Below are 23,194 nucleotides of genomic sequence, written 5' to 3'. Positions count from 1 at the left end.
CACGGGCCCCTCGGGCTGACTCCTCGTGGGCCATTGTCCGCTGGCAGCCTTGGGCGGCCCGTGGGAGTGGCCGAGCAGGACCACGGAAGGGACTCCCTCTCTAGGCCCGGGTCACTGCTCCACTGGCCGGCATGAGGACCGGATGTCAGGCGGCCTTACGGGGCCGTGCACGTGGGCTACAGCAGGGCGGGGCTCTGGGAGTGAGGGTCAGGGCCGCCCACGGCACGGCCTTCACCCCAGACACCTGGCGGTGGGAGACCCCATTCACTTCTCTTTTACCGAGAGAGGAGGACGCGGTGAGAATCCCTTCTCTCTGCCCAACCAGCCTACAAGTTCATCAGTGTTGCTGTCAAAGTGGGCTCTAGAACCTGGCTCTGTTCTCAGTGCCCCTCTGCTAAAGCACCCACCGGTGGGGGAGGCAGGCTTGACAGGTGAGCCAGGCAGGAGCCGGAGCCGGGCCGCCTCTCGCCGCCTCCCGGCAGGTGTGCCCACCTCCCCCCCGTGCCTCTGCCCACATCTCTACGCGCAGCGCCTGGCCCACGGCGGGGCTCCGCGGAGCCAGGCAAATGCATGTCTGCTCTGCCTGTGGAATGTGCGTGGTGAAACGCAAAGAAAGGAGGTGAATAACTCGACAATAAAAACGCTGATGTTCGCAGGGCGCCTGGGTGGCTCAGTTGCTTTAGCGTCTGACTTCGGCTCAGGTCATGATCTCGCGATTCGCGAGTTCGCACCCCACGTCAGGCTCACTGCTGTCAGCCTGTCAGCACACAGCCTGCTTCAGATCCTCTGTCCCCCTCTCTCTGCCCCTCCCCTCTCCCAAAAAATAAATATTAAAAAAAAAAGCTGATGTTTATCACACACATTTTGGAAGGATTTTATACTATTAAGAGAGGGGCATTTGTTAGGTAATAAAAATATTAAGAAACACACACACACACACACACACACACACGATTGCTACATGGAGCTTTTGACCAGGCAGAGTCAACCACCCTGACGAGACTGAACTAGTGAATTCTGACCCGAAGCCAAGAACCGCCTTGTGGGATTGCCTGTGCCACGTTCTCTGTCAGCTGCTTCCCTCTCCTCTGGTCCATCTGAGGTGTGGGCCCCTTGGCCGGGACCAGGATGCCAGGCTCAGTGCTCCAAGCGGGAGGCCTCCCCCTCCCCCAACTGCAACCCGCTCCTGGGCAACGTGAACCTGTAAGAGCCACTTGTCCCCAGACTGAGAACAGACCTGGCACCCATCAGCAGGCCCCAGGTATCTGTGGGGTGAATGAATAAACTCCCGGGGCCTCTGACCCAGAGATGGAATGCTATGCTGGGCTCTGGGTCTCAGCAAGAGTCTCCTCGGGCCTCTCGTTTAAGGGAGGCTGAGTAACTGAAAAGGTGGGCACCCACACGTGTGCCCGGGCACCAGGACCCGAAGGCGATGGGCAAGAATGGAGGCTGCAGGGGTTAAACCAGAATAACTGAGACACCGGGAGTTTTCGTTCAATGCCATCCTGTTATGCTTTGAAAAATAATTCAAACAGGGGCGCCTGGGTGGCTCAGTCGGTTGTCCGACTTCGCCTCAGGTCATGATCCCACAGTTCGTGGTTTCGAGTCCCGCGTCGGGCTCTGTGCTGACGGCTCGGAGCCCGGAGCCTGCTTCGGATTCTGTGTCTCCCTCTCTCTCTGCCCCTCCCCCCACTCATGCTCTGTCTCTGTCTCAGAAATAAATAAACATTAAAAAAAAATAATAATTCAAGACTTGCAGACTCCGTGCAAGGCAGGCGACACAGGGGCTTGGGCCACAGGTTAAGAGTGAGTCTGAACAAGCAAAAGTGTGTGTGTGGGGTTAAAGATCGAGTAGTGGGGGGCCTTACTTAGCCTGGGGTCTGGGAGGCTATCTTTTGGGGGATCAGTGTTTACACAGAGAAGTGTAGGCGAGCAGGAGCTAGCCGGAAGGGCTGACACACTGCATGTCCCCAGGCATGGGGGTCAGAGGAAGCCGGCTGGCAGGGCTGGAGCCCAGGGCTGTCCCAGGTTCGCCTCAGCTGACGGAAGGGGGGGTCGGGCGGCGTGAGGCAGTTCACTGGCTGGTTGTTTCTTCTGGCTTCCATTACTGAGACGCAACCTGTATGCCCTTATGGTTAAGGTCTAAGCTCAGCCACTGCAGCAGGGGCCTACTTTTGTTAGAAAAGCTTAACGGGGGGGGGGGGGGGGGAGAGAATTAGCCACTCCTAGGGGAAGCAGATGCTTGGAGCCTGTGCAGCCAGACTGGGCTCCAGGAGGCCTGCTAAGGACAACAGCTGGAGTCCCTGTGTCCTCTGTCCCGCTCGCCTACAGCTCCTGCTGGAATCGATGGACTCAAGTGAAGTCTTTAAAAACCACTTGAGAAATGATTTGAGAATGAAAACCGCCCTGGTCTCCCAGCACACGGTGCCTACCGCGAGCGTGCTCCCTGAACCCCGAATCCCTGGCAGAGGCCAGGCCCCGTCTGCACGGCCCCTCTGAGCTCCCAGGCTCCAAGCTTTCCCCTCGTGGCTCTCCCGGGCTAGCTCTCGCTTCTCTGCTTCCTGCCTGACCTCAGATGTTGTGAGCACCAGGGCAAAGGCCTGCCACCCGGAGTGAGGGGAGGGACAGACGTGAATGCTCCCCCGGCTCTTCTGTCCCCTCTGCCTCCCCGACTCTCCTGTCCCTCCTGTGAACCACCTGGTGAAGTTTCTACCACATGTACGTGCAAACCAGCCGCGCCCCTCAGGGCCCCAAAGGCCTGGTCTCCTCACACTGGTGGGGAAGCTGGGGGCTGCTTACCGTTTGGCTCTCATCTTCCTTTCTATCAGCCGGCTTGTCTGTTTGGGAGGCTGCTTTTCTCCTAGCACGAGGGGAAGAAGGGTACACATCAGCTCCTGTTTTCACGCTGACCCAGATGCCTCTGCTGGACACCGCCTGGCCCTCAGAGGAATCTGTGGGGGGGATCTGACCCGTTTTGTGTGAAGGAGGCAATTGTTCGAGCAGCCACGGCAATGCCTAGGTGAGCGTCCGGGCCTCTGTCCTTGTCCCATGACCCTGGACACAAAACTGGTCTGGGAAGGGAGAACAGGGTCTGGGGGACATTCTAATCTCTGTTTATGGCACCTGAGGAGTGGAAGAAATTGGTTTGCAGCCTGTCCAGGTTCCCCAGGGGACTCGGCTGGGCTGGGGTGGCAGCCATCCTCCCAGGACACTCGAGGCCGGGCCCCGTGGGACAGGGAGGGGTGCCCCTCGGTCACAGGTCAGGGCTGTGGGAGCATCCTGTCTTCAGACTGACTGGCTTAGGTAAGCGAATCCCGCTACCTGTGGGAAACCTTTTTCCATGGCCTCTTCCTATCTCGGACCTTAGCCCTGCAGCCGCCCCCCGCCCCCTTTCGGATCCGGAACACCACTGTGAGCCTGCCCCTGCCCAGAGGGGGCAGGGCCCTGAAGAGCTCCAGCTGATGCTCTCCGATCGCTCTGCACACTCCCCACCTGCACGAACCCCTTCTCGTATCCTCTAAAGCCCACCCCTACGTTTTGGCCTCAGTGGTCATCTATACCTGGCTGACTCCCAGATCCGCACACACACACCCTGATGGCCCCCAGAGATGTGCTGTCAGGGATCTCCCACTGTGAAGCCGCCACAGCACTCAGCACCCGGGAGCTGAGGCTGTCACAGCCGAGAGACGGGCCCAGGGGGAGTCTCTCCTCCCGGAAACCCAGGGGATCCCCCCCCCCCCCCCCCCCCCACCAACCTCTTCCTCACAGAGTGGAGCCAACCCTGCCTGTGCCTCGTAGCTCAAGTCTGTCCTCCCGCCTTCACTTCCAACACCTAGTGCCGGCCTGCAGTGCCTCTTCCTGGACAACAGCAGCCCCCTTGCCGGGCTGCCCACTGCCACTTTGTTCCACGACACTCTGTCCTCACCCAGAGCCAGCGCTGAATTTTCTGAAGCCAAGAGCGGGCCGGCATGCCAGTCCCGGGAGGGCTAAGCACATAGCTCTTGTCCACGCTGAGTTTCCCGTCTGAGCCCGGCTACTGGGAGGGAGACCTCGCCGCTGGGACCCCACTGCAGGGAGGGAGACCCCATCGCCGGGACCCCACTGCTGCTGGGAGAGAGACACGGCCCCAGGGGAGGCAGAAACTCCCTTCCAACCTTCATCAAAACAACAGCCTGCGGGGGCTCTGTCACTACGGGTCCAGGCAGCCCCCGCCGCGGGGTGGGCTTCAAAGAGTGGCTGGCTGAACCCTTGTGGGCGTGGTGCACCCGTGCTTGTTCTTGGCGGGGCCTCGACCGTCACGCCAGCGTCCGGGCGTCTCACGGGCTCCTGGCGACATCGGCCTTTTCCTGTCCTCAGGAACTTCCTCTGTGTTTGGTCCGAACCATCTAGGCCTGTTATTGTTAACGCGTCGGTTTTGGACTTGAGAGAAGCAGGACTGTTTTCTTTTTGAACAACATCTATTTTTACACGAGGCCCGTCCACCTCTCTGGGGTGGAGCCCTGCACGCCTGCAGACAAGGCTTGTTCTCACAGCCCGACCTTCCGCCACCCTCCACGACACCCCGGGCTCCAGGCCCGGTGGGTCTCTAGCCTCCCCAGTTCGGAACACTGCCCGCTCGCCTCGGCCGGGACGAGGGCTCTCCTTCCGGGCCGTGCCCCTGTGGAGCCTCCCCCGTGAGGCCCTCCTGGCTCGCCCGGGGGCGGCCGGCACTGGTGTGCGAGCCTCTGCTCTGCTGCGTGACGACCGCTCACAGCGTGTCCCTGCCCTTGGCGACCTACGCGTGCCGTGGATCAATCTCCCGGCTCCGTCCGCCACCCCCGGCCGTGTGCGCAGAGGCCCGCCGGCTCTGTCCTGCCGCAAAGCGCCAGGGCACCCACCTGCGCTCTGGGGACCCGTCTCCCCCCCTCGCCCTCACAGAGCCGTGGCCAGGGCAACACAAAGCCCCGGCCCAGGAGAGTTCCCACTCAGGGTTAGCCCACCTGGAGGGCAGTGGGAGTGCCTGACAGTAAGAGAAGTCGGGGGCGGGGGCCCGGTGGGAGGGCGGCCCAGAGGCTGCTTATGTGGACACGAAGGAGCACTCCCACAGGGGGGTCTGCTCCTGAGCCCCCCGGTGCCCAGGGAGCATGGCATTCGCAACCTACGTCGGCACGTTCCTGCCGCCAGGCCACGCTGATGAGTAAGATCCAGGCTCTGCCACCCTTCTGAGGAGCTGCCTGGCCTCTCTGCCCACTGCCGTTTCAGCTGGGGGACGCCCAGGAGGCACGGGGACAGGCTGACGGCCTGGGGCAAGCTGGCGCCACGGCTGCTGGTGTGGACGAGGGGGCTGACCGGGCCCCGGGCCCCAGAGCCCAGCCGCGACGCGGGTGCCACTCTTGTCCCATCCCCCGGGGTGGTGCCCTCGGGACTCCCGCCACTTCAGAAGGCTCCCCCGTGTCCCCCGTGATGGCCCCGCAGGACCGGCCCCGCAGCACGCGTTCGCCGTTGTCCCTCGGAGCGGCTCCGGCAGTGAGACTGTGTCATTTATGTCGGGATCGTAAGTGTGGGGCATGCGCCCCTCTTCCCCCGAACTGGTCGCTGAGATTATCTCCAAATTTCTGTCCACTCAGGACGAGGCTGGTACACGGAGGATGCGTCAGTAAACGCCGTCACACCCAGATGAGGAAGGGCTGAGAGGTGAGGGGACTCTTCTGGGCCCGACGCCTCAGGCTGACCCCCTGAGAAGGGGAACTTAACAGTCCCCTGCTGGGCTGAGTCCAGGTGGCGGTGGGCCCTGGGGCCGGGCAAGGCCTGCGCTTTGCTGCTAAGGAGCAGGAGACCCCTGACAAGTAGCTGCGTCTGGGGCAGGGGGGACCGGACACCCACCTCTTGGCCAGCAGCTTGTTCATTTCTTCCATGAGGCCTCCTCCTCCACCCCCACTGCTCGCTCGGTTGGCGTCAGACTTAGAAGTCCCGCTGGGGCTGGAGCCTCCGGACGCATCTTCTGGCTGAAGGGTCAGGAGACCACATTTTAGTCCGGCGTCTGGGGCGGGACGTCACCGGGGGGCGGGGGGTGCATGCAAGGGTGGACGGGATCCCTACGACGGAGGCGCTGGAAGAGGCCCTCGGCCCTCGGGTCCCGTCCCCCCAGCCCCGCCGGAGACTCAAGCAGAGTCCAGCGAGGCACCAGGACTGGCCGGTCGCAGTCGACAGACACTCCCCAGGTCTGCTGGCCCCGTCAGCACCCTTGCCAAGGCGGGTGTGACATGACGGGGAGGAGGGGCACGTCTCGGGAAGGAAGCCAAACTCTGTCTCGCGGGTGTTCTCAGAGCCACAGCCGCCCTCAGCTGCCCTGGGGCCGCTCCCCCTCCCGGGCCACCCCAGACGTGCTGGGACAGGCGGTGGGTGTGGTGCGGCTGGCCTCCAGGGTCGCGGGGGAAGCAGGATGGATTCAGATCCAGGAGACCCGGGGCTGAGTGCGAACCCTGCAGCTGACGGGCCGGATGGTGGGCGAACCGCTTCCCTGCCGATGCCTCAGTTCTCGTCTGCGAGGCCTCACGCCCCACTCGTGACGGTCAGCGTGAGGGCCAGCAGCAACCGCCAGCACCTTGTGGCTGGTGTGGCGCCGCGTGGCAGGGGTGGCGTCCAGGCTGGGGGCCTTTCCCAGCGTCTGGTAGACGAGGGCAGTTCGAAAGGGCCCCGGGCCGGCCCGCCCACACCCAGGGACGCTTACCCGCTGGACTCTCCTCAGCTTGGCCCCAGCCAAGGCAGCGGCCAGTCCTGACACGGAGCTCTCGTCGTGGCTGGCGCCCTGCGCTCCTCCGGCTGGCAGTGGGGGTGGGGGAGGCGGAGTGGCCCCTGCGGGTGGAGGCGGGACAGGGGGCGGAGGCGGGGGTGGGGGCCCACTACAGGAGAGGGGGGCGCTGGCTGCAGACGAGGGGTGCCCCGGTGGGAGGATGGGTCCTGAAATACAAGGGTGGGGCTCAGTCAGGCCCCAGTCCCCAGCTGGTGCTCCCCTGGGAGGACGGACAGCAGGCAGCCTGCTCCTCTCAGGGACAAGCTCAAGGTTGCCTCTTCCAGGAAGCCCCCGCAGGACGCACCTAGCCCTGGTCTAGTCACTCCCTCCACTGGTCTTCCCAGCATTCCTTGAGCTCAGCTAACTTTCTCTAGCTCCTGTCGTGGTCTTCCCGTGACAGATGCGCTCTGGTGCGTATCTCGTTTTCCGTCTCCGTACCTAGCTTTACCCTGGGCACTGGCAGAGGTAGGTCCCTCAGATGCCGTTGTGACCGACCATGGCCTCGGGGGACCGAGGCAGGTACCCACGGTCGCAGGGCCGACCGGGGCGCGTGTCAGGGAGCAATGCAGAGGGCCGGGCAGTCCTCTGTCCACCATCCAGCGAGCCCTCCCTCCAGGGCCTACTGAGCTCCACCGCGTGCTCAGCACCATGCCGGGCGCTGGGGAGAGCGGCCACAGGCTCTCTGCTCATGGCCTCGCGGGGAAGCAGTGAGCCAGTCCCACAGATGAGCGTGCAGACGCAGCTGTGGCAGGATGGCAACTGCTACGGGGGGAGGCCCGTGGTGCCATCTCGGCACACGAAGAGGGGTTCAACTTCAGGGCCAGTTCAGAGAAGACATCCTCGGGGACGTGCCCACGGTGCCGGGACAGTGACAGAGAGCAGGAGTCAAGTTTGGTGAAGGAGGGAGAAGAGGACGGGGAGTGCTGGAGAGGCACTGGAGAGGTGCAAGGAGCCACCAGGTCTGCGGGAACCGAGCCTGCGCACTGGGGGGCCAGCCTGCTCGGGAGGGACGGGAAGGGGGGACACGTGACGAGGTCAGCTGCGCATCAGCAAAGTGGAGGGTGGACCAGAGCGGGGCGGGGTCCCGGAAGGGGTCGAGGTGACAGGGGGTGCTAGAAGCCAGCATTTGCACCAGTGGGGGCTCCCGTCACTGGGGCAGGGGCCGGGGCTCGGTTTTCTCATCAGTAAGCCAGGGGGACACGCGCCTGCTTACTTCACGGGGCGTCTGAGAGAAGTTAGCAAAACGAAGGACATGGAAACACTCTATAAGCTGTGAAGTCCTGGGCTTACTAATCAACACTGTCACTCTTCAGCGAATCTTCTGCTGTCCTGTGCTGAGTTCCACTCAACCGCTGGGATAACACTGCATCTCTGGAGGGCTTCTGACTCCCAGGGCAGGCGGGGCCCTCCTCCGTGTGTCTTTATATCTCACACGAACTTGGCCACCACGTGTGCACTGGGATGATCCGGGGTCCTTGGCCGGACGCTGGGCTCCCTGGGGCGGGGGCGGCATTCTGCCTTGTCCGTCCCTGCGTGTCCCTAGCCCTCAGCACGGTGCCGGAGACAAGGCCTGTGGCCGCCGAGTGTCTGCTCAGCCAGTGAGTGGTGGGGGACAAGGGCCGGGCCAGGCTGGGCTACTCCCCTTCCCCCAGCTCTGTTGTCTTTCACCGGACGTGACCGTGACACGTGGAGATCGACGCAACCAGAGGCTCTTCACAGAGGCCCGAGCACCCCGGGAAGGGCGGTGTGTGGCGGGGGGCGGGGAGCGGTTCCCAGAGGGGGTCTCACCTGTGGCTGAGGTTCTTCTCTCTAGAGACTCCTGACGCTGTTGCTGGTGCTGGGTCTGCTCCATCACTTGTCTGAAAGACAACAATGGCAGAGCGGGTCTGACCTCGCGATGCCGAGAACAACGTGGCTCTGTGTGCGGGAGCCCAGGCTGCAGAGTTGGGTTCCGTTGGCATTCCCCGAGAGCCCCAGGCTGGGGGCCCTGGCAGCGAGCTTGCCTCGTCCGCCCTGGCCCTGACGGCCGGGCTTGCTGCCCTCACTTCAGGGAGGTGGGGCGCGTGACTGGTTCCAGGTCCCCAAACAGGCGAGTGCCGGCAGGCCCCCTCGAACAGTCCCAGGCACACGTGGACGGGGAGGCCCTCAGGAAGGCTCGGGCGACCGTCCGGCTGAGTGACCGAGCTTTTCCCCGGGCCGGACGTGCCCATCTGGCTTTGGGGGCCCTGGGGCCACAGCAGACCTGACCTCGGGGTCGTTCATTCTCAGGACACCTGACTACATTCCCCGGAACGAGCTTCAGGCATCGCCGGTTGCCAGGAGAAGCGGACGCTAAGGCTGCCTGTCCTCATTCTTTCTACCACAGAGCCAGCCGCAGGCCAGGCTTCCATCAGAGAGCCATTTGGTACGCTCAGTGCACTGCTCTGTGTGTCTCGGCGGGAACTGACCTCCTAGCTCCTGAAGGCAGAGCGACCTCGGGTGCTCGTAAAGGCGGGTCGAGTGAGGACACTGACCCACAAATAGGTCCTCAGAATCCGGGACTGAGGTGCTGGGGCAGACCGGGGACAGCAGCAAGGCTTCAGTCGGCGTGAGCCAGCTCCACTTAGCTCTGCCCGTGCAACACGGGGTCGGGGGATGCTCTCACACCTCCTCTGGGCTCAGCGGGGGAGCACGCTGGAGGCACACGGTGGTCTGGCCGTGGGCGGGGGAGGCGGGGGAGGCGGGGAGGGCGGCCGGCAGGGCGGGAGGGTGCTGGCCTTGCATCCGCACGGCACCCTCGGTCTGCGGTGAGCTCGTGCCGGTCCGGGGCCGGCCCCGCGCCTGGCCCGTGGCCGCTGCCCAGTAAGCGCTTTGTGAAGGAACGAGTACATGGGGCTCGTCCAGCGGCTGGCGCACAGCACCTCCTCCAGAGGGGACCGTCTAGAGGGACGGGCCCTTCTGGCTCCTGCTCTGGGAGCACGGCTCTGTGACCGCGGGTAAGTCACTCCCCTTTCTTGGGCCTCTTCTCCGCAGAGTAAGCACGAGGGCACGTGTCTCGGGGGCTCCGGTGAGGACGACAACGTGCGAGCCCGACGAGATGGCGGAAAAGACCCCGCTGGTAGGAGAGGCTGGGAGAGCTCTGGCTGTGTCAGCATCAGCGTCTCTACCAAACTGCGGCAGCATCACCCGGAAGAAACTCCAACCTGCCCAGCAGGATCCATAGGCTCAGAAGCCCTTGGCAAAAGGGAGGCTTTTGGAAGTACTTAAAAATCAGGTGTGGGCTTCAGACCCTGTTTGTGAGCGAACAGAAGGCTCCTGTGCTTGGAATCCCCACCGCACGACTGGCCCCACGTAAGTCACCTCTCCCCTGGCCTCCCTTCGTGTGAGGTGACCAGCAGGAGCAGGGTCCCCTGCCCTGTGGCCTGGGTTGACTCCTGCAGTTCACAGAGGGGCCTGCAGGGGATGCTCCGGCCCACAGACAGCGGACTGCAGGCGGCCTCGCGAAGGAACTCTGGACTCGGCTGGTGGGTCAGGGGAACGCAGGGTGGTGTTTAACCAGTTCTCAGGGATCTGTTAGGACTCATCTGCCCCGAACAGTCATCCCTGGGCCTGGTGGGGCTCACGCATGCCCCTCTCGGGGTGGAGGCGGCCAGGGCACCCGGCAGAGCTGGGACCACACTGGCTGTCAGTCCTGGTTCCGCCTCTAACTACTCATGACTTTGGGCAAGTCCTTTCCACTCTCAGCTTCAGCGGGCTCGTGTGAGAACAGTACCAGCAACAGGAACCCCGGAGGGTCAGCGTGAGGGGTAAACGAGGCAAAGCCTGTAAAAGCCTTTCATAAACTGCAACATGCTCTATCCTGAGAGACCAGGAGACAGGCCCAGGGAACTGAGAGACGAATGGGAACTGATAAAAGGAGTCTCCCCCGCCTGTAGGCAGTCTAGAAGCACACTGCCACCTTTACCTCATTTCATGGAGGTGAGCAGAGCAAGGATTATCGCTGCTCTCTTCCAGTGGGAGACTGAGGTCTAGAGCAGGAACTTGCCCAGGGTTACAAAGTACACCGTTGGGGCCAGAAGGCACCCAGAGGTTACGGAGTTGTGGCCCTTGCTCCCTAGAGTGGGTGACAGGCTAGAGGAAGACAGGCCCCGGAGACCCTCACAGCTAGCTGAGCTGGGGGGGACGTGGCCTCCCCGACTCCCGGCCCAGGGTTCCATGTGAGTCTGGCTGCAGGCCCGTCCCCCCCACCCCCCAAGAACCTTGGCACAGCCTGGCTCCAAGCCTATCAGAGGGGCAGAGCCCCTGGCCCCCCCTTCCCTGGCGACGTGACCTGGGGAGGCTGCTCCCTCCTTGGCCACCGTGGTCTCTTCTATAACTTCAGGACAATGGCACTGGCCCTTCCTCCCTGTCTGAGCACTTTAGAAGCTCCTTGGAGGGGTTGGGGGGTCACCTTACGGCCCATACTCCACGGGCTGGCAAACGGCAACAACACAGCCCTGGCCAAGCTGTCGAAAAGCTGTGATCCCCAAGGGCGCTCATGGCCTTTATCCACCTTAATCTCAGGTGGGAGGGGAGTGGGCAGGGGGTTAAGATCCTCCCGAGAGGCTGTGGCACCCGCCCGAGGCCACAGGAGGGTCGCGTCCGCCCGTCTCCAGCAGGGTGGCCTCGGCCGCGTTACTGCACCCTCCCCAACATCACAGCTATCCCTACACATGCGGGAGGGCTGAGTTCAGTCCCAGGAACGCACCTAGGATGCCGCAGACCGGCCGTCCCCATGAGGCCACACGTTCCCTTCCTTGCTCTGGCCAAACAGCCACAAACGTGCTCCCTCTTCCCTCTGGTCAAGCCTGTCCACCTCCCCCCGCCCCGCCCCCTACCCCAGTGTGTGTCTCTGGGGTCCTGGCCCTGCTGGGCAGGGGGTTACCTTCTCTGGATGTCCATCTCGTCAGGAGAGGGGCCATTCTGCACCTGACGCTGGGTGGAGGGGCCTGCGGGGCAGAGAAGCACAGTGGTTAGTGGGTAGAAAGGCCCCGGCAGACCAACCCACAACGCTCCCCGTCTCTGCTCCCCCTGGCCTGCAGGAGACCCCCTGACCTCTCAACAGGTACACCACCATCCCTATCCTGTCCCCCTCAATCGCCTATCTGCCCGTCTCGGCGCTCTTCTCTCGGAGCCAGCGAAGGGGACCGTGTTGCTCACACGGCCGAGACGGCCCTTCAGCTGCAGAGACCCCCTCCTTCCCTCTCAAGCTGTGTTTGCCGCGACCTCACGCCCCACCGTGGCTCCGGCCTCTGCACGTCCTACAAAGCTGTTCCAACCCAAATCGCCAGTGTGCTCGGCATCGCCAAAACCCAAAGGAGGCATTCCGTCCCGCCCCCTTCTCTCTGGCCCGCCCTTTGGGCACAGGAATGGCCCTGGCGGCGGGTTAAGCGTCAGAGCCAGGGATTTCGCACCTGGTCTGGAGGTGCCACAGCCCGCGCCCCTCACCGCGGCGCGGGGCCCTCCTGCCTGCATCTAGGAGCCTGCGGCTGTGGGTGGCAAGGAGACAGCGAGGCCCAGATGGTAGAGGCTGTCACCGAGCGACCGCGAAGCCTTCCGGGCCACACCCTCGCCCTGGACCCTGAAGGCAGGGCCCAGGGCAGTCCAGGTCGGCTGCCTGTGCCTTATGTTCGGGTGGGGGCTGGTGCTGGTACCACATTTACAAGAAAAGGCAGGCTTCTGCCCCAACCTGAGAAAGAGCTGATTGTTCCTGGTCTTTGCCAGCTCAGGTGTCACTGGGGAGCTGCACAGAGTCAGTGACAGGGCAGAGAATCTGGGCAAGTGGGTCTCATACTTCACTGATGGCACAGGGGTTTGTCTCCTCCCGGGGATAAAGTGGCAGTGACGTTCAGTCCACAGCAAACTCCATGACATACAGAAGGTTCTCCCACAGGCGCTTCAAGCCGCTGAGGGATTAGCAGGTCGTCCCCCGGATCAGGGGCACAGCGGGACAGAGAGCAACAGAATCTCAAAGCTGAAACAGATCGTCCGATTCCAGGGCAGCCTCCTGCCCGGCCCAGGAGTGTCCTGTGTGCTTCCCAGGCAGGTAGTCCGGCGTGATCCCAGCCACGGGAGCCCCTACCTCCCACGAGACCACGTGCTCTCTTACACCGAGGTCTCAAGCCTGCCCGCCGCCCTCGGAGGCCCTGTCTCCGCCATCAGGTGGGACACAGCATGGGTGGAGTCTTTCCACGCCCAGAGTGAGCCTCCACGTCTGGCTGTTTCTGGACCTTGCCGTCCTGGGCCCCGGGATCCGTTCCAGTCAAGTTTCCGGTGAGCCTTGCCTGGCTGGTATCCTGGCTCCGGTGTGAATGTTTCAGCCGGGGAAGGAGGAGGACCCGGGTGGTGGGCGGTGGGCCCGCTGCTTGGTGGGAGGAAATGGCCTTGTGGGGCTCCAGGGAAAATGCCTCCCTGGGTGGACCCGGCTGGCCCCGCCCCCGCTCATTGGTGCCTTCGGCTGCCGTCAGACGGCAGGAGAGACGGTGCCTGCACGCTTTTACAGACGCGACCTTCGCAAGGATCTGGTGTGGCGGCCTGGCACCCAATGGGCGCGAAACCAACGCTAGTTTTCTTTCCCTGTCTCTAAACGCATCTTTAAAATTAATTAATTAGCGTGTAATTTTGCTCTTTTTTAAAAGTCGGTTTTTCTGGCTATAAACAGCACGTGATGTGTGTTCGGTGCGCGCATCAGAACAATTAAAACAGCTCCCTCCTCGTGCTCAGGACCAGGAACACAGTGCCGCGTGCGCGGTGCAGGCACTTTCCCGATTCAGTGAGAACTCCTCCCCAGTCTCGCGGCCCTGGCAGGCAGCCCCCTCGAGGACCCGTGACAGGCAAGGGCGTGGCCCGGCAAGGGGAAGTGACCCGCTCAGGGTCTCACAGACAGCAGGTGGCGGAGCCAGACTCAGACGGCCTGCGAAAGGCCACTGTCTTTCTTCTGTTCAGTCACTCGTGGGGTCAGATGGAGACCCGCTTAAGAGCGGAGAACGAGGGTGGCAGGTGGCATGCCACCAGCAGAGCCGTAGGGAAGGGGCTGCGTTCCCCCAGACTGGACAGGTGTCCCCCGACCCCGACCCAGAGGCTCCGTGCCTCTACCCACTCGTCCCAGCTGAGGCACGAGGGATTCAAGACACCTCAGCTCCTGGTTCTGGGAATCAGGCCTGAGCTGCTCAGCCGCTGGCTGGACTTCTGGAAAACTGGCCCCTGCCTCGCTCCAGGGCCCAGCCTCTGCTGCTGAGCCCATGTCTGACTCTGGAGTTGCCCTTCTTCCAGGGCTGAGCCCCTGTCCTGGAGACCCTGTCTGTCACCTGGTCTGAAGACTGGAGAGCCAGGCCCCACCCTGGCGCTGAGGTCGCGGGATGCCCTGGGCTCTGCTAGTCGCTCAGGGGTCTCTTCATCTGGTGGCCTGGTCCGGCCTCAGTCACTAGGAACATTTGTCAGGACCCCAGGAGGCAGCCGACAGCCTGCACAGTGGTCCGTGGTGGTCCTGTGCTGGGGTCCCTCATTCTGCCTGCTGGGCTGGACTTCCTCCTAACGCCCTCAGCCAGCCTGCCCCTCCAGAGGGTGCAGGACATCCGTCAGGAGCCTGGCTGCTCCCAGGGGACCCTGGTCCTGGCACTGCAGACAGCTTTCAAAACAGCTGGAATTTTAGTCACGACAGAGCAGAAAGAGACAATGCTTGGCATAAGACGATGCATAAGACCTTCCACTCTTCCCAAACTAAGAAAACGTTAGTCTCTTTCAAGCTATGAGGATCCTTAACACCAGGAAGCACGGTCCCTTCGTCTCAGAGGTGGGGGCCGGGGCCGGGGCCCGGGGAAGGGCCCACCAGCGTCACACGGGGTATCTGCAGCAGATGTGAGGCTCTCGCTGTCTCCGTACTCCTGGCCTATCCCACCCGCTGGCCCCAGCGGCCCCAGCAGCGGAGGCAGGGAGGAGGGACAGGGAGGAACTCCTTCCGAACTGTCTAAGGCTCCTTGGGAAACCTCCTGGCACAGTGCACGTGCTTCTCCGGGGGAAGCCTCAGGGTGGGAGCCCTGGGGAGCTGTTCATCACCCCCATCTGTCCCGCTGTTCTTTCCAACAAGTCCCCGTGCGGGGGGACTGGAAGCCGAGACGGAGGCGTGCAGAGTCCCCCACACCATGGAGTCACCTCATGCCAGCCGCACCTCTGCCTTCAGGGTCCAGATGAGGGGGCAGGTGGAGGCCCGGCCTCCTCCTCCTCTGGCCGCCCGCTTGGAGTCGTTTACAGGGTCTCACTGCAGCGCCGTCGCAGATCCTGAGTCCGCCCGCCTCTCCACCCCCAGGGGCCGCCTCGGCATCTCTCTGCTGGGCCCGATGCCTCAGTCGGCCGACAGGACCCTCGGCTCCACTGTCTCTCCCCGTGCTTCCCGCCCCTCTTCCACGCTGATGTCACAGCCTCTGCGGTCTGTGGAGAACACAAGCCTGACCCTCAGGGGCCCGGCCCCGCAGCCGCTGCTCCTGTCCCCGCCTCCGCAGCGGCCCTTTGGCATCTACTCCCTAAGTCTGACCACGTGCCGTGCTCCCCACCTCTCTGTCCTGTGCGGGGTTCTGTCCGCAAGGCTCAACTCCACGGTCGCCTCTTCCAGGAAGCCTTCCCACATCCTCTCACGCTCCTTGCCGCTCGACCCGCAAGGGCCTCTGTCTCAACTTTCTCACTAACACTTTGTGAGCAATCTTCTCCTCCCTGTGAGGTCTTGAGTTTCTCGAAGGCAGAGACCACGTCCCTTCCTCGTCACTGTGTGCGCAGCGCCTGGCTCACGCCGGGGATATTTGGCTGACTCGAGTCGGGACGGTTAGAGGGAACTCGCAACCGCCAGCCCGGCTGGGAGAAGCACGGGAAGGGACGGGGCTGACCTCGCTGAGATAAAAAGAAAAGCACTGAAGAGGTAAGCCACAGAAACACAAGCGATCCCCCAGTTCGGGCTTGTTCAGAGAGCAGGCCGACCGGGGGACGGTTCCCGGCCAGCACCAGGACCCCACTGCTGGCCGGACGCCTGGGGGCAAGCCTCAGAGACAGACAGCCTGCCCCAGCCTCTCACAGGCCATTCCGTTCGACGTGCCCCTCGGCTCTGCACGCAGCTGCGCGCGGACTCGCGGTCACCTTCTGCGGTCGCGCAGCGCCCCTCCGCACACGTACGGCAGACACTTGTTCGGGGAGATCACGTTCAACGGCCCCCTCCCCACAGGTACCGACCTGGGCGGGCCGGCGGGTGAGGCGGCCCAGGGTCGGCAGGGAGGAGGCCTGGCCAGAGCTCTGCCCCGCACGCGGGAGCCGGGCCTCGTCGTCTATAAAATGAGAGTCAGCACGAAGCCTAAAGCCTCACGCGGCTGCTGTGCGGAAGAGACGCGATGCACGGAGAAGCCCCCTGTACACCACAAAGGCCTGCGCCACACGCGCTTTTGTTCGTGTTTAACGCAGACGGTCTGGGCGGCCTCTCCACGGAGTCCAAACGTCTCACCGATCACTGACCTGCCTGCGTCCCGCGCACTCGCACGGCCCTTTACCCCAGTCGGGCTGCTGCTGCTCTCAGGAAGGCGCCTCACGGTCACTTACAAAGCAGTGCCTTCGCTGCCGCCGCCTGGCTGGGCCCACCGCGGCCCCGCAGAAGGCGTTGCTGGTGTCTCGGGGAGGTGAGGGGGCTCGCCAAGGCCAGGGGGCTCCTCACGATGGCCCCGGGGTCACAGCTCGTTGCGTGCGGGAGGTGGCCTGGGGCGCCCACCAAGTCAGCCCTCACCCTCCCTCGCTCGCCTCCGACAGGTTTTGCCAAAGTGAAAACAAAGACCCTACGGGCCTCGCAGACGAGCAGGAGGGAGGAAAACGTGAGGTGGGGTGACACAGGTGCCCGTGCACGACCGGCGTTGTGGGCCCCGGGGCCAGCACGAGAGCTCACAGCGGGGGGCAGGCCAGGGCAGGGGGCCTCCCGTCTGAACACCCAGAGAGGGACGGGGACAGAGGGCGCGGCCCACGCCGACACTCGCCTCCAGGCCCCCGCCGGACGGGGACGCTTCCTGGGGAAGGCACTGACTTGCGGCCGTCTGGGAGGCCGCTTTCCAGAAGGCTTTAAGTCCCGCCGAACGCCTGCTTCTACAGAACACGGTGCAGACCCGGAGGAGGACTGTTCAGCCCCACGGGTCAGTGAGCGGGGGGAAGACAGGGGAGAAAACAAAACCGGAGCCATGGACTCCAGCCAGGGGCCCACGGGGGAGGGGCGACGCGGAAGCCTGGCCAGAGGGGACAGGGCTGGCCTTCACGCCACAGAGGCTGAGAGATCGAGCGGAGAGTCAATGTGACTGACCCGAGGCACTGAAGTCAGCCGGACCAAAGGGGAAAGTGGGGCCAGGGGGTCTGAGGTCATCTCTGAGGGACGGCGCCTCTCCCCGTGGCTCCGGGGGGACTTGGGGCCGGCCAGTCCCACTCGGTTTCTCGCCCGTGAGCAGGGTGTTAATGATCACCACACCCTTCCCAGGGCTGTTCCGAGGTGGGATGAGACCATGCCTGGCGCTGGTACTCTCTAAAGGCTTCTATACCTTCTGTCTTCGACGTAAGGATCTGCCAAGGGCTTCCGATGCGAGGTGTGACCATCCTCAGGAAACAGAGCGGGGCAGGGGTGAGCAGCTCAAAGAGGGAAACCCGGTGGCATGACCCGGCTCCAGGAGAATGAACCAGATGTGGCCGATGCCCCACTCGCAACCTCCGACCTCGCTGCTGGGCCCGGGGCCCGCTCGGCTGCAGGGGCACCTCCTTGTGGGGACCCTGCTGGCGCCGAGCTCCCTGTCCACTCCGCCTGTACGTGCCAGGACAGACAGCAAAACGAACCCAGGCCAACAGAGTGGTCTGACTTTCTCTCCAGGGACTTAACCGTTTTGTTCTCTGTATTCCCAGCACATAATGTCGTTCTTGGCATACGGTCAACACTCAGCAAATATTTGTTGACTAAACGAACGATTACACCCCAGGCAGACTGTGTGAAGATCTCTAGCCAAATGTTGAGACTACAGCAGGCGCCACATTCTTAAAGCTCTCATCTCGTGGCTGGAAACAGCCAGTGGCCAAGCCGGGGACTGTGCCTCATAAGCCCTGAGACACTACAGCAGGAGAGACACTGCAGGTCGCCAACGGAGGTGGCACTGGGAAAATACCACAGATGGGATGAGGGAAGAGGGGACCCGAGTTTACTGAGCAGCTACTATGTGCTGTGCACAGGCTCTGTGTAGGGTTTTCACCGCTGCTCTTCCTCCTTGTGGGCTGGAGTCCTGAGGGCCCAGTTCCCAAGGGTCCCCCGTGGGACCAGACAGGCGGTCTTTCACGTGCTGGCCTAGAGGCCTCTGTGCAGTAGACGGTGCTCATGCCTGCTCCAGGCCCCACCCCGGGGAAGATGGCCCAGTCCTCCCGCTACCCCTCATTCCCACTTTCTAGTCTTTCCCCACGCCTGGCTGGCCTCTCCTGGACTGCTCCAGGGTCCACAAATCCCCTTCAGGGTGAACCTGGAGCCAGGACACCCCAGTTCTTGTTGGGGTTCTGCTCTAAGTGGCCAGGTATCCTGGGGAGTCCTTCCCATCCCTGGGCCTCAGTTTCCCATAAAGTGAGAAGGATGGAACCAAGGATCACACAGTTCTAAATCTCTACAATTTAAAAGGACAAAGAAGGAGGGGCCCCGGGTGGCTCGGTTGAACGTCTGACTTCGGCTCAGGTCACGATCTCACGGTTCATGAGATCGAGCCCCGCATCAGGCTCTGTGCTGACAGCTCGGAGCCCGGAGCCTGCTTCGGATTCTGTGTCCCCCCCTCTCTCTCTGCCCCTTCCCCGCTCACGCTCTCTCTCACAAATAAAGATTAAAAAAAATAATAAAAGGACAAAGAAGGAAATACCCCAATATGGGGAGGAGACTGTGGGATCGTTTCCCTCTTTGTGAACTTCCAAATGAGGTATGAGTAGATGCACCACCATATAATAAAGAAGCACAGGGCTAAGAGTCCCCAGGGAGGGCACAAGTGCTCCTGTGTGACTCCATCCCCATAAGTCTGGTGCTGCAAGGCAGACGGGGGCCCTACAGCTCCTGGCCCGGGTGCCCACGTTAAATTATACAGCCTGAGGTGGGCAGATAAGCCGAGGCATTGCCGACACCTCCTCCTGAGAGAGGCTGTCCTTCTGCCCGTCCATTAACATTCATGAGGCTCTGGGACGCCAGCCTCCCCTCTCCTCTGGGACAGAAGGGACAGGCTAGGTTTCGAGTTAGCCTCTATAGGAAAGGCATCCCCTGGGCCTCCTGAAAAAGAGGGAACCTGAGATCCCAGGACAAAGGATCTAGCACCTGCTCAGTGATGCTTGATGGAATTTCTGGCCGGCGAAGGACAGCTACCTAATCTGGGCTGGGCAGAGTCCCAAGCCCCTCTGAGGCCCCCTCCGCCCCTCTGCCACGTCTCTGGCTGCCTCCTTCTCCCTCTGGAGGGTCCCTGCATTCTGGATTGACTTAGGGCGGCACTTTGCAACGGGGGCAGGCCTCCCAGACCAATTCCTTAGCAATCCTCCCCCTCTCGTTTCCAGGCCTCTGCTGCCGAGCAAGCTAGTGTCCGTGTGGGAACGGAGTCTGTGATCCGGGCCTGAGTCCTCAGAGGCGCCTCGCCAAGGCCACACAGGAATTGGTGGCAGAGCTGGGACCAGCGCCCGGGACAAAGGTCTCCGAGCCCAGGGTTCTGGCCGGACAAGCAGCTGTCTCCGCACCTTCGCGCTTAGGAAACCAGGGTGGCGGTGCTGAGCCCCCCTCCTGTGCTCGGCTCAGCGGTAGACGGATCCTGACCGCCACTGCCGTCTCCTGCTTTGACGAGAGCCGGTTCAGTCGCTTGCCTGAAGTTAGCCCGCGTGAATCTTCCAGCGCCTTTCCTCCGAGGCCTTACCAATGAATCGGGGCTCACAGCAGGCTGATGCGTGAGCCCACCTGTGTTGTTTCACTCAGAGCACCAGGGCCAGCTGTCACCCGCTGGACTCCTGTAACAGACCCTCATTCCTGAGCCCTCCCGTTACGGTTCAACCGTCACCCCACGGTGACCAACGTCTAGCGCCGTGGCAGAGAGGCCAGCGTCCAAACGGCCCGTAGCCCTGGAAGGTCAGCCCGTGTAGACGCGGGGACCGCGTTTCGGAAAGGCCGCACGGTGAGGAGCACCCGCCTGGAGCCTGCAGAGGACGGGCCTTTGCCCTGTGCCGGCCTGGGTGCCGGCGAGCAGCCCCACCTCCCTGTCCCTGTCCTGGCGCATGGGGCTCCTGAGGCCCGGGGGAAGGGAGCACTTGCTCGCGGGGGGAAGCGGGGCTGGGATCCAGGCTCCCAGGGTCCAGGCCGGGACACTGGCAGCCAGCCTGCCTCGTCCGCTCGGGCTGCGCTCCCCAGGCCACTCACTTTCCAGGTGAAGTAGCCGTTTCCTAACAAGCTCGCTTCAGGACAAAGAACCAACCTCGAGAAGAATCTCAAACGGAACGAAGTACAATGAAAATACATCACGCCTTTACAGTGTGACTCACAAAGCGCCTTTACGGGATTCTGGTCATCGATCTGCTCAGCTATCCAGGGCGGGGCCTATCAGACCTCTCACAGGTGGGGAAACTGAGGCTCAGAAAGGGTGAGCAACCACCCGAGGCCACACGCGCCTCCAGCGACCGGCGCTGCTGGGACGGCAGCCGTCTCCCAAGCCCGGTCTGCACGCAGCTGCTTCTGTCCGTGCTTCCGCAAGGCCTCCGTGAAAAACAGCATTTACCCTCTGGTCAGCCACTGGCAGGCGCCTCGTCCCAGGAGAGCTCACGCCCACCACCCCAGCAGCTGGGAGCGGGAGGAGGGGCCCGTGAGGAGCAGGGAGGAGCCCCCACGAGGAGAAGGGAAGAGTCCCGGGGAGGAGCTGAGAGGAGCCCCTCGTGAGGAGCGGGGTGGAACCCCCTGCGAGAATGGGGAGGACCCCCCCCTCAAGAGCAGGGAGGAGAGACCTCCTGTGAGGAGCAGGGAGATCCTCTGTGAGGAGGGGGGAGGAGCCCCCATGAAGGGGGGGAAAGGAGCACCCCATGCAGAGTGGGGAGGAGCCCCCGTGAGGAGAGGAGAGGAGCCCCCCATGTAGAGTGGGAGGAGCCCCTGTGAGGAGCAGGGAGGAGCCTCCCATGAGGAGCGGGGAGGAGCCCCCATGAGGAGTGGGGAGGAGCCCCCCATGCAGAGTGGGAGGAGCCCCTGTGAGGAGCAGGGAGGAACCCCCATAAAGGGGGGGAAAGGAGCCCCCATGCAGAGCGGGGAGGAGCCCCCATGAGGAGTGGGGAGGAGCCCCCGTGAGGAGAGGAGAGGAGCCCCCCATGTAGAGCGGGAGGAGCCCCTGTGAGGAGCAGGGAGGAGCCTCCCATGCAGAGCGGGGAGGAGCCCCTGTGAGGAGCAGGGAGGAGCCCCCGTGAGGAGAGGAGAGGAGCCCCCATGCAGAGCGGGGAGGAGCCCCCATGAGGAGTGGGGAGGAGCCCCCCATGCAGAGTGGGAGGAGCCCCCGTGAGGAGCAGGGAGGAACCCCCATAAAGGGGGGAAAAGGAGCCCCCATGCAGAGTGGGGAGGAGCCCCCGTGAGGAGAGGAGAGGAGCCCCCCATGTAGAGCGGGAGGAGCCCCTGTGAGGAGCAGGGAGGAGCCTCCCATGCAGAGCGGGGAGGAGCCCCTGTGAGGAGCAGGGAGGAGCCCCCGTGAGGAGAGGAGAGGAGCCCCCATGCAGAGCGGGGAGGAGCCCCCATGAGGAGTGGGGAGGAGCCCCCCATGCAGAGTGGGAGGAGCCCCCGTGAGGAGCAGGGAGGAACCCCCATAAAGGGGGGGAAAGGAGCCCCCATGCAGAGTGGGGAGGAGCCCCCGTGAGGAGAGGAGAGGAGCCCCCCATGTAGAGCGGGAGGAGCCCCTGTGAGGAGCAGGGAGGAGCCTCCCATGCAGAGTGGGGAGGAGCCCCTGTGAGGAGCAGGGAGGAGCCCCCGTGAGGAGAGGAGAGGAGCCCCCCATGCAGAGCGGGAGGAGCCCCCGTGAGGAGCGGGGAGGAGCCCCCCATGAGGAGCGGGGAGGAGCCCCCGTGAGGAGCGGAGAGGAGGCACCCCGTCACCTACAGCTCACTCTGCAAAGCACGGTGCAGTGGCAGTGGCAGAAGCAGAAGCAGTGGAAGGTCCACTCTCTGCTGACCATTCCGGGCAGGGCCCCGGGCGCAGTCCAGGAGGGCGCCTCTCGCATCCCGGCCACTTACCCGTCCTTCCTCGGCCACCCGGCTCAGGCAGTGGGAAACCGATACGCCAGCCAGCCGTCAAATGGGCTTCACTGCCTCAATGTTTAATGAAGCCTCCCGGCTAACCTATCAGAACCGTCCTGCCTACCTGATTCTAGCAGGTTCTGGGGGCCGTGGAGAAGCAGCCAGACCCCTGTGGGGCCAGCCCACGGGCCGTGGTGACACCAGGTGTCTGCCAGAAGACTCTCCCCCCCTCCCCCGCCCCCGGCTCTCCTCTTGTCCCTTGCAGGCAGTGGGATGGGACAGTGTGGGCACGGAGCCAGAAAGCAACGGGTGAGGCCAAAGCCAGAAGCCCAGGCACTGTTTGCGTAGACCACCTGCTTTCCCCAGGCTCCCCGGGCATCCCTGCTGCTGTTCCTCGCTCTTCCTTCCTTGCCGTCACGTCTGCTTCCTCCCAACCAGTCCCCGCCACTCCTGCTTTCTTTCCCAGCCGGATCGGCTCCAAGGAGCTCAGTCCTTCGACCTGCCAGCAGGCACGCCTCTCTCCCACTGCCCTGGGACCCCTTCCTACCGCCACACCTGTGGGCACAGTGGCTGTTCCTTCTGCCAGGAACACTCGCCTGCACTTCCCGGGACCCATAGAGCCCAGGTGAAGTGGGTCCCTGTCCCTGTGGAGCGTTCCCTGGCCCCTCAGGTGGCAGGGAGGGTAGCTTCCCCCTTGTCCCTTTGCCGCTCCTCTGTAGCGTCCTGTCCCTTTGTGCCCTAGGGAACGCGCCCACTGCCGATACCGGAGTCTCTCCACCGTTTACTCCGCTGGACTGCGAGCTTGAGGGCAAATCCCACGCCTGTACCTTCCTGTCCCAAGCACCCTGCGCAGGGCCTGGCGGGAAGCGCGCAGGGAACGTCTGTGTGGCCAGCCCAAACCTGGCGTCACACTCTCCTTCGGAAACGGGTCGGCCCCTCTCAGTAGAGCAATGCTAATCTCCCCGGTCCCACCAGGCTTGCCGCTCTGCCCTCTACTGGTCTCCAGGGAATGCCGGCCCTGGGGGGAAGCTGCCCCTCAGCTCTGCCTCCCTGCGCTGTCTAGGCCTCAGCCTCGCGCTCTCCTGAGTGGGGGTCTCCGGCTCAGGCTCGCCCCCAGGAGCCGTGTTTGCAGATGGAACAGCAGGA

General features: G+C 63.4%; 1 protein-coding gene across 5 annotated transcripts in view; it reads right to left on the bottom strand.

Moving 5' to 3' along the window:
• The window catches only part of EVL (Enah/Vasp-like), a 267,581-nt gene that overhangs the window by 126,373 nt on the left and 118,014 nt on the right, over nt 1-23,194 (bottom strand). For all 5 annotated transcript variants that reach the window (XM_060620741.3, XM_060620742.3, XM_081795995.1 and 2 more), the window contains exons 4-8: nt 11,676-11,739; nt 8,561-8,631; nt 6,710-6,939; nt 5,863-5,984; nt 2,800-2,860 (exon numbers count right to left, since the gene is read on the bottom strand). In XM_060620741.3, coding sequence (XP_060476724.2) covers nt 2,800-2,860; nt 5,863-5,984; nt 6,710-6,939; nt 8,561-8,631; nt 11,676-11,739 — 548 coding nt within the window. The remainder of the gene's footprint in view (nt 1-2,799; nt 2,861-5,862; nt 5,985-6,709; nt 6,940-8,560; nt 8,632-11,675; nt 11,740-23,194) is intronic.

The sequence above is a fragment of the Panthera onca genome, chromosome B3, assembly GCF_046562875.1.
Source record: "Panthera onca isolate mPanOnc1 chromosome B3, mPanOnc1 haplotype 2, whole genome shotgun sequence".
Taxonomy (NCBI): Eukaryota; Metazoa; Chordata; class Mammalia; order Carnivora; family Felidae; genus Panthera; species Panthera onca.
The sequence above is the reverse complement of the archived record's forward strand: the minus strand, read 5'-3'. Positions and strand labels throughout refer to the sequence as shown.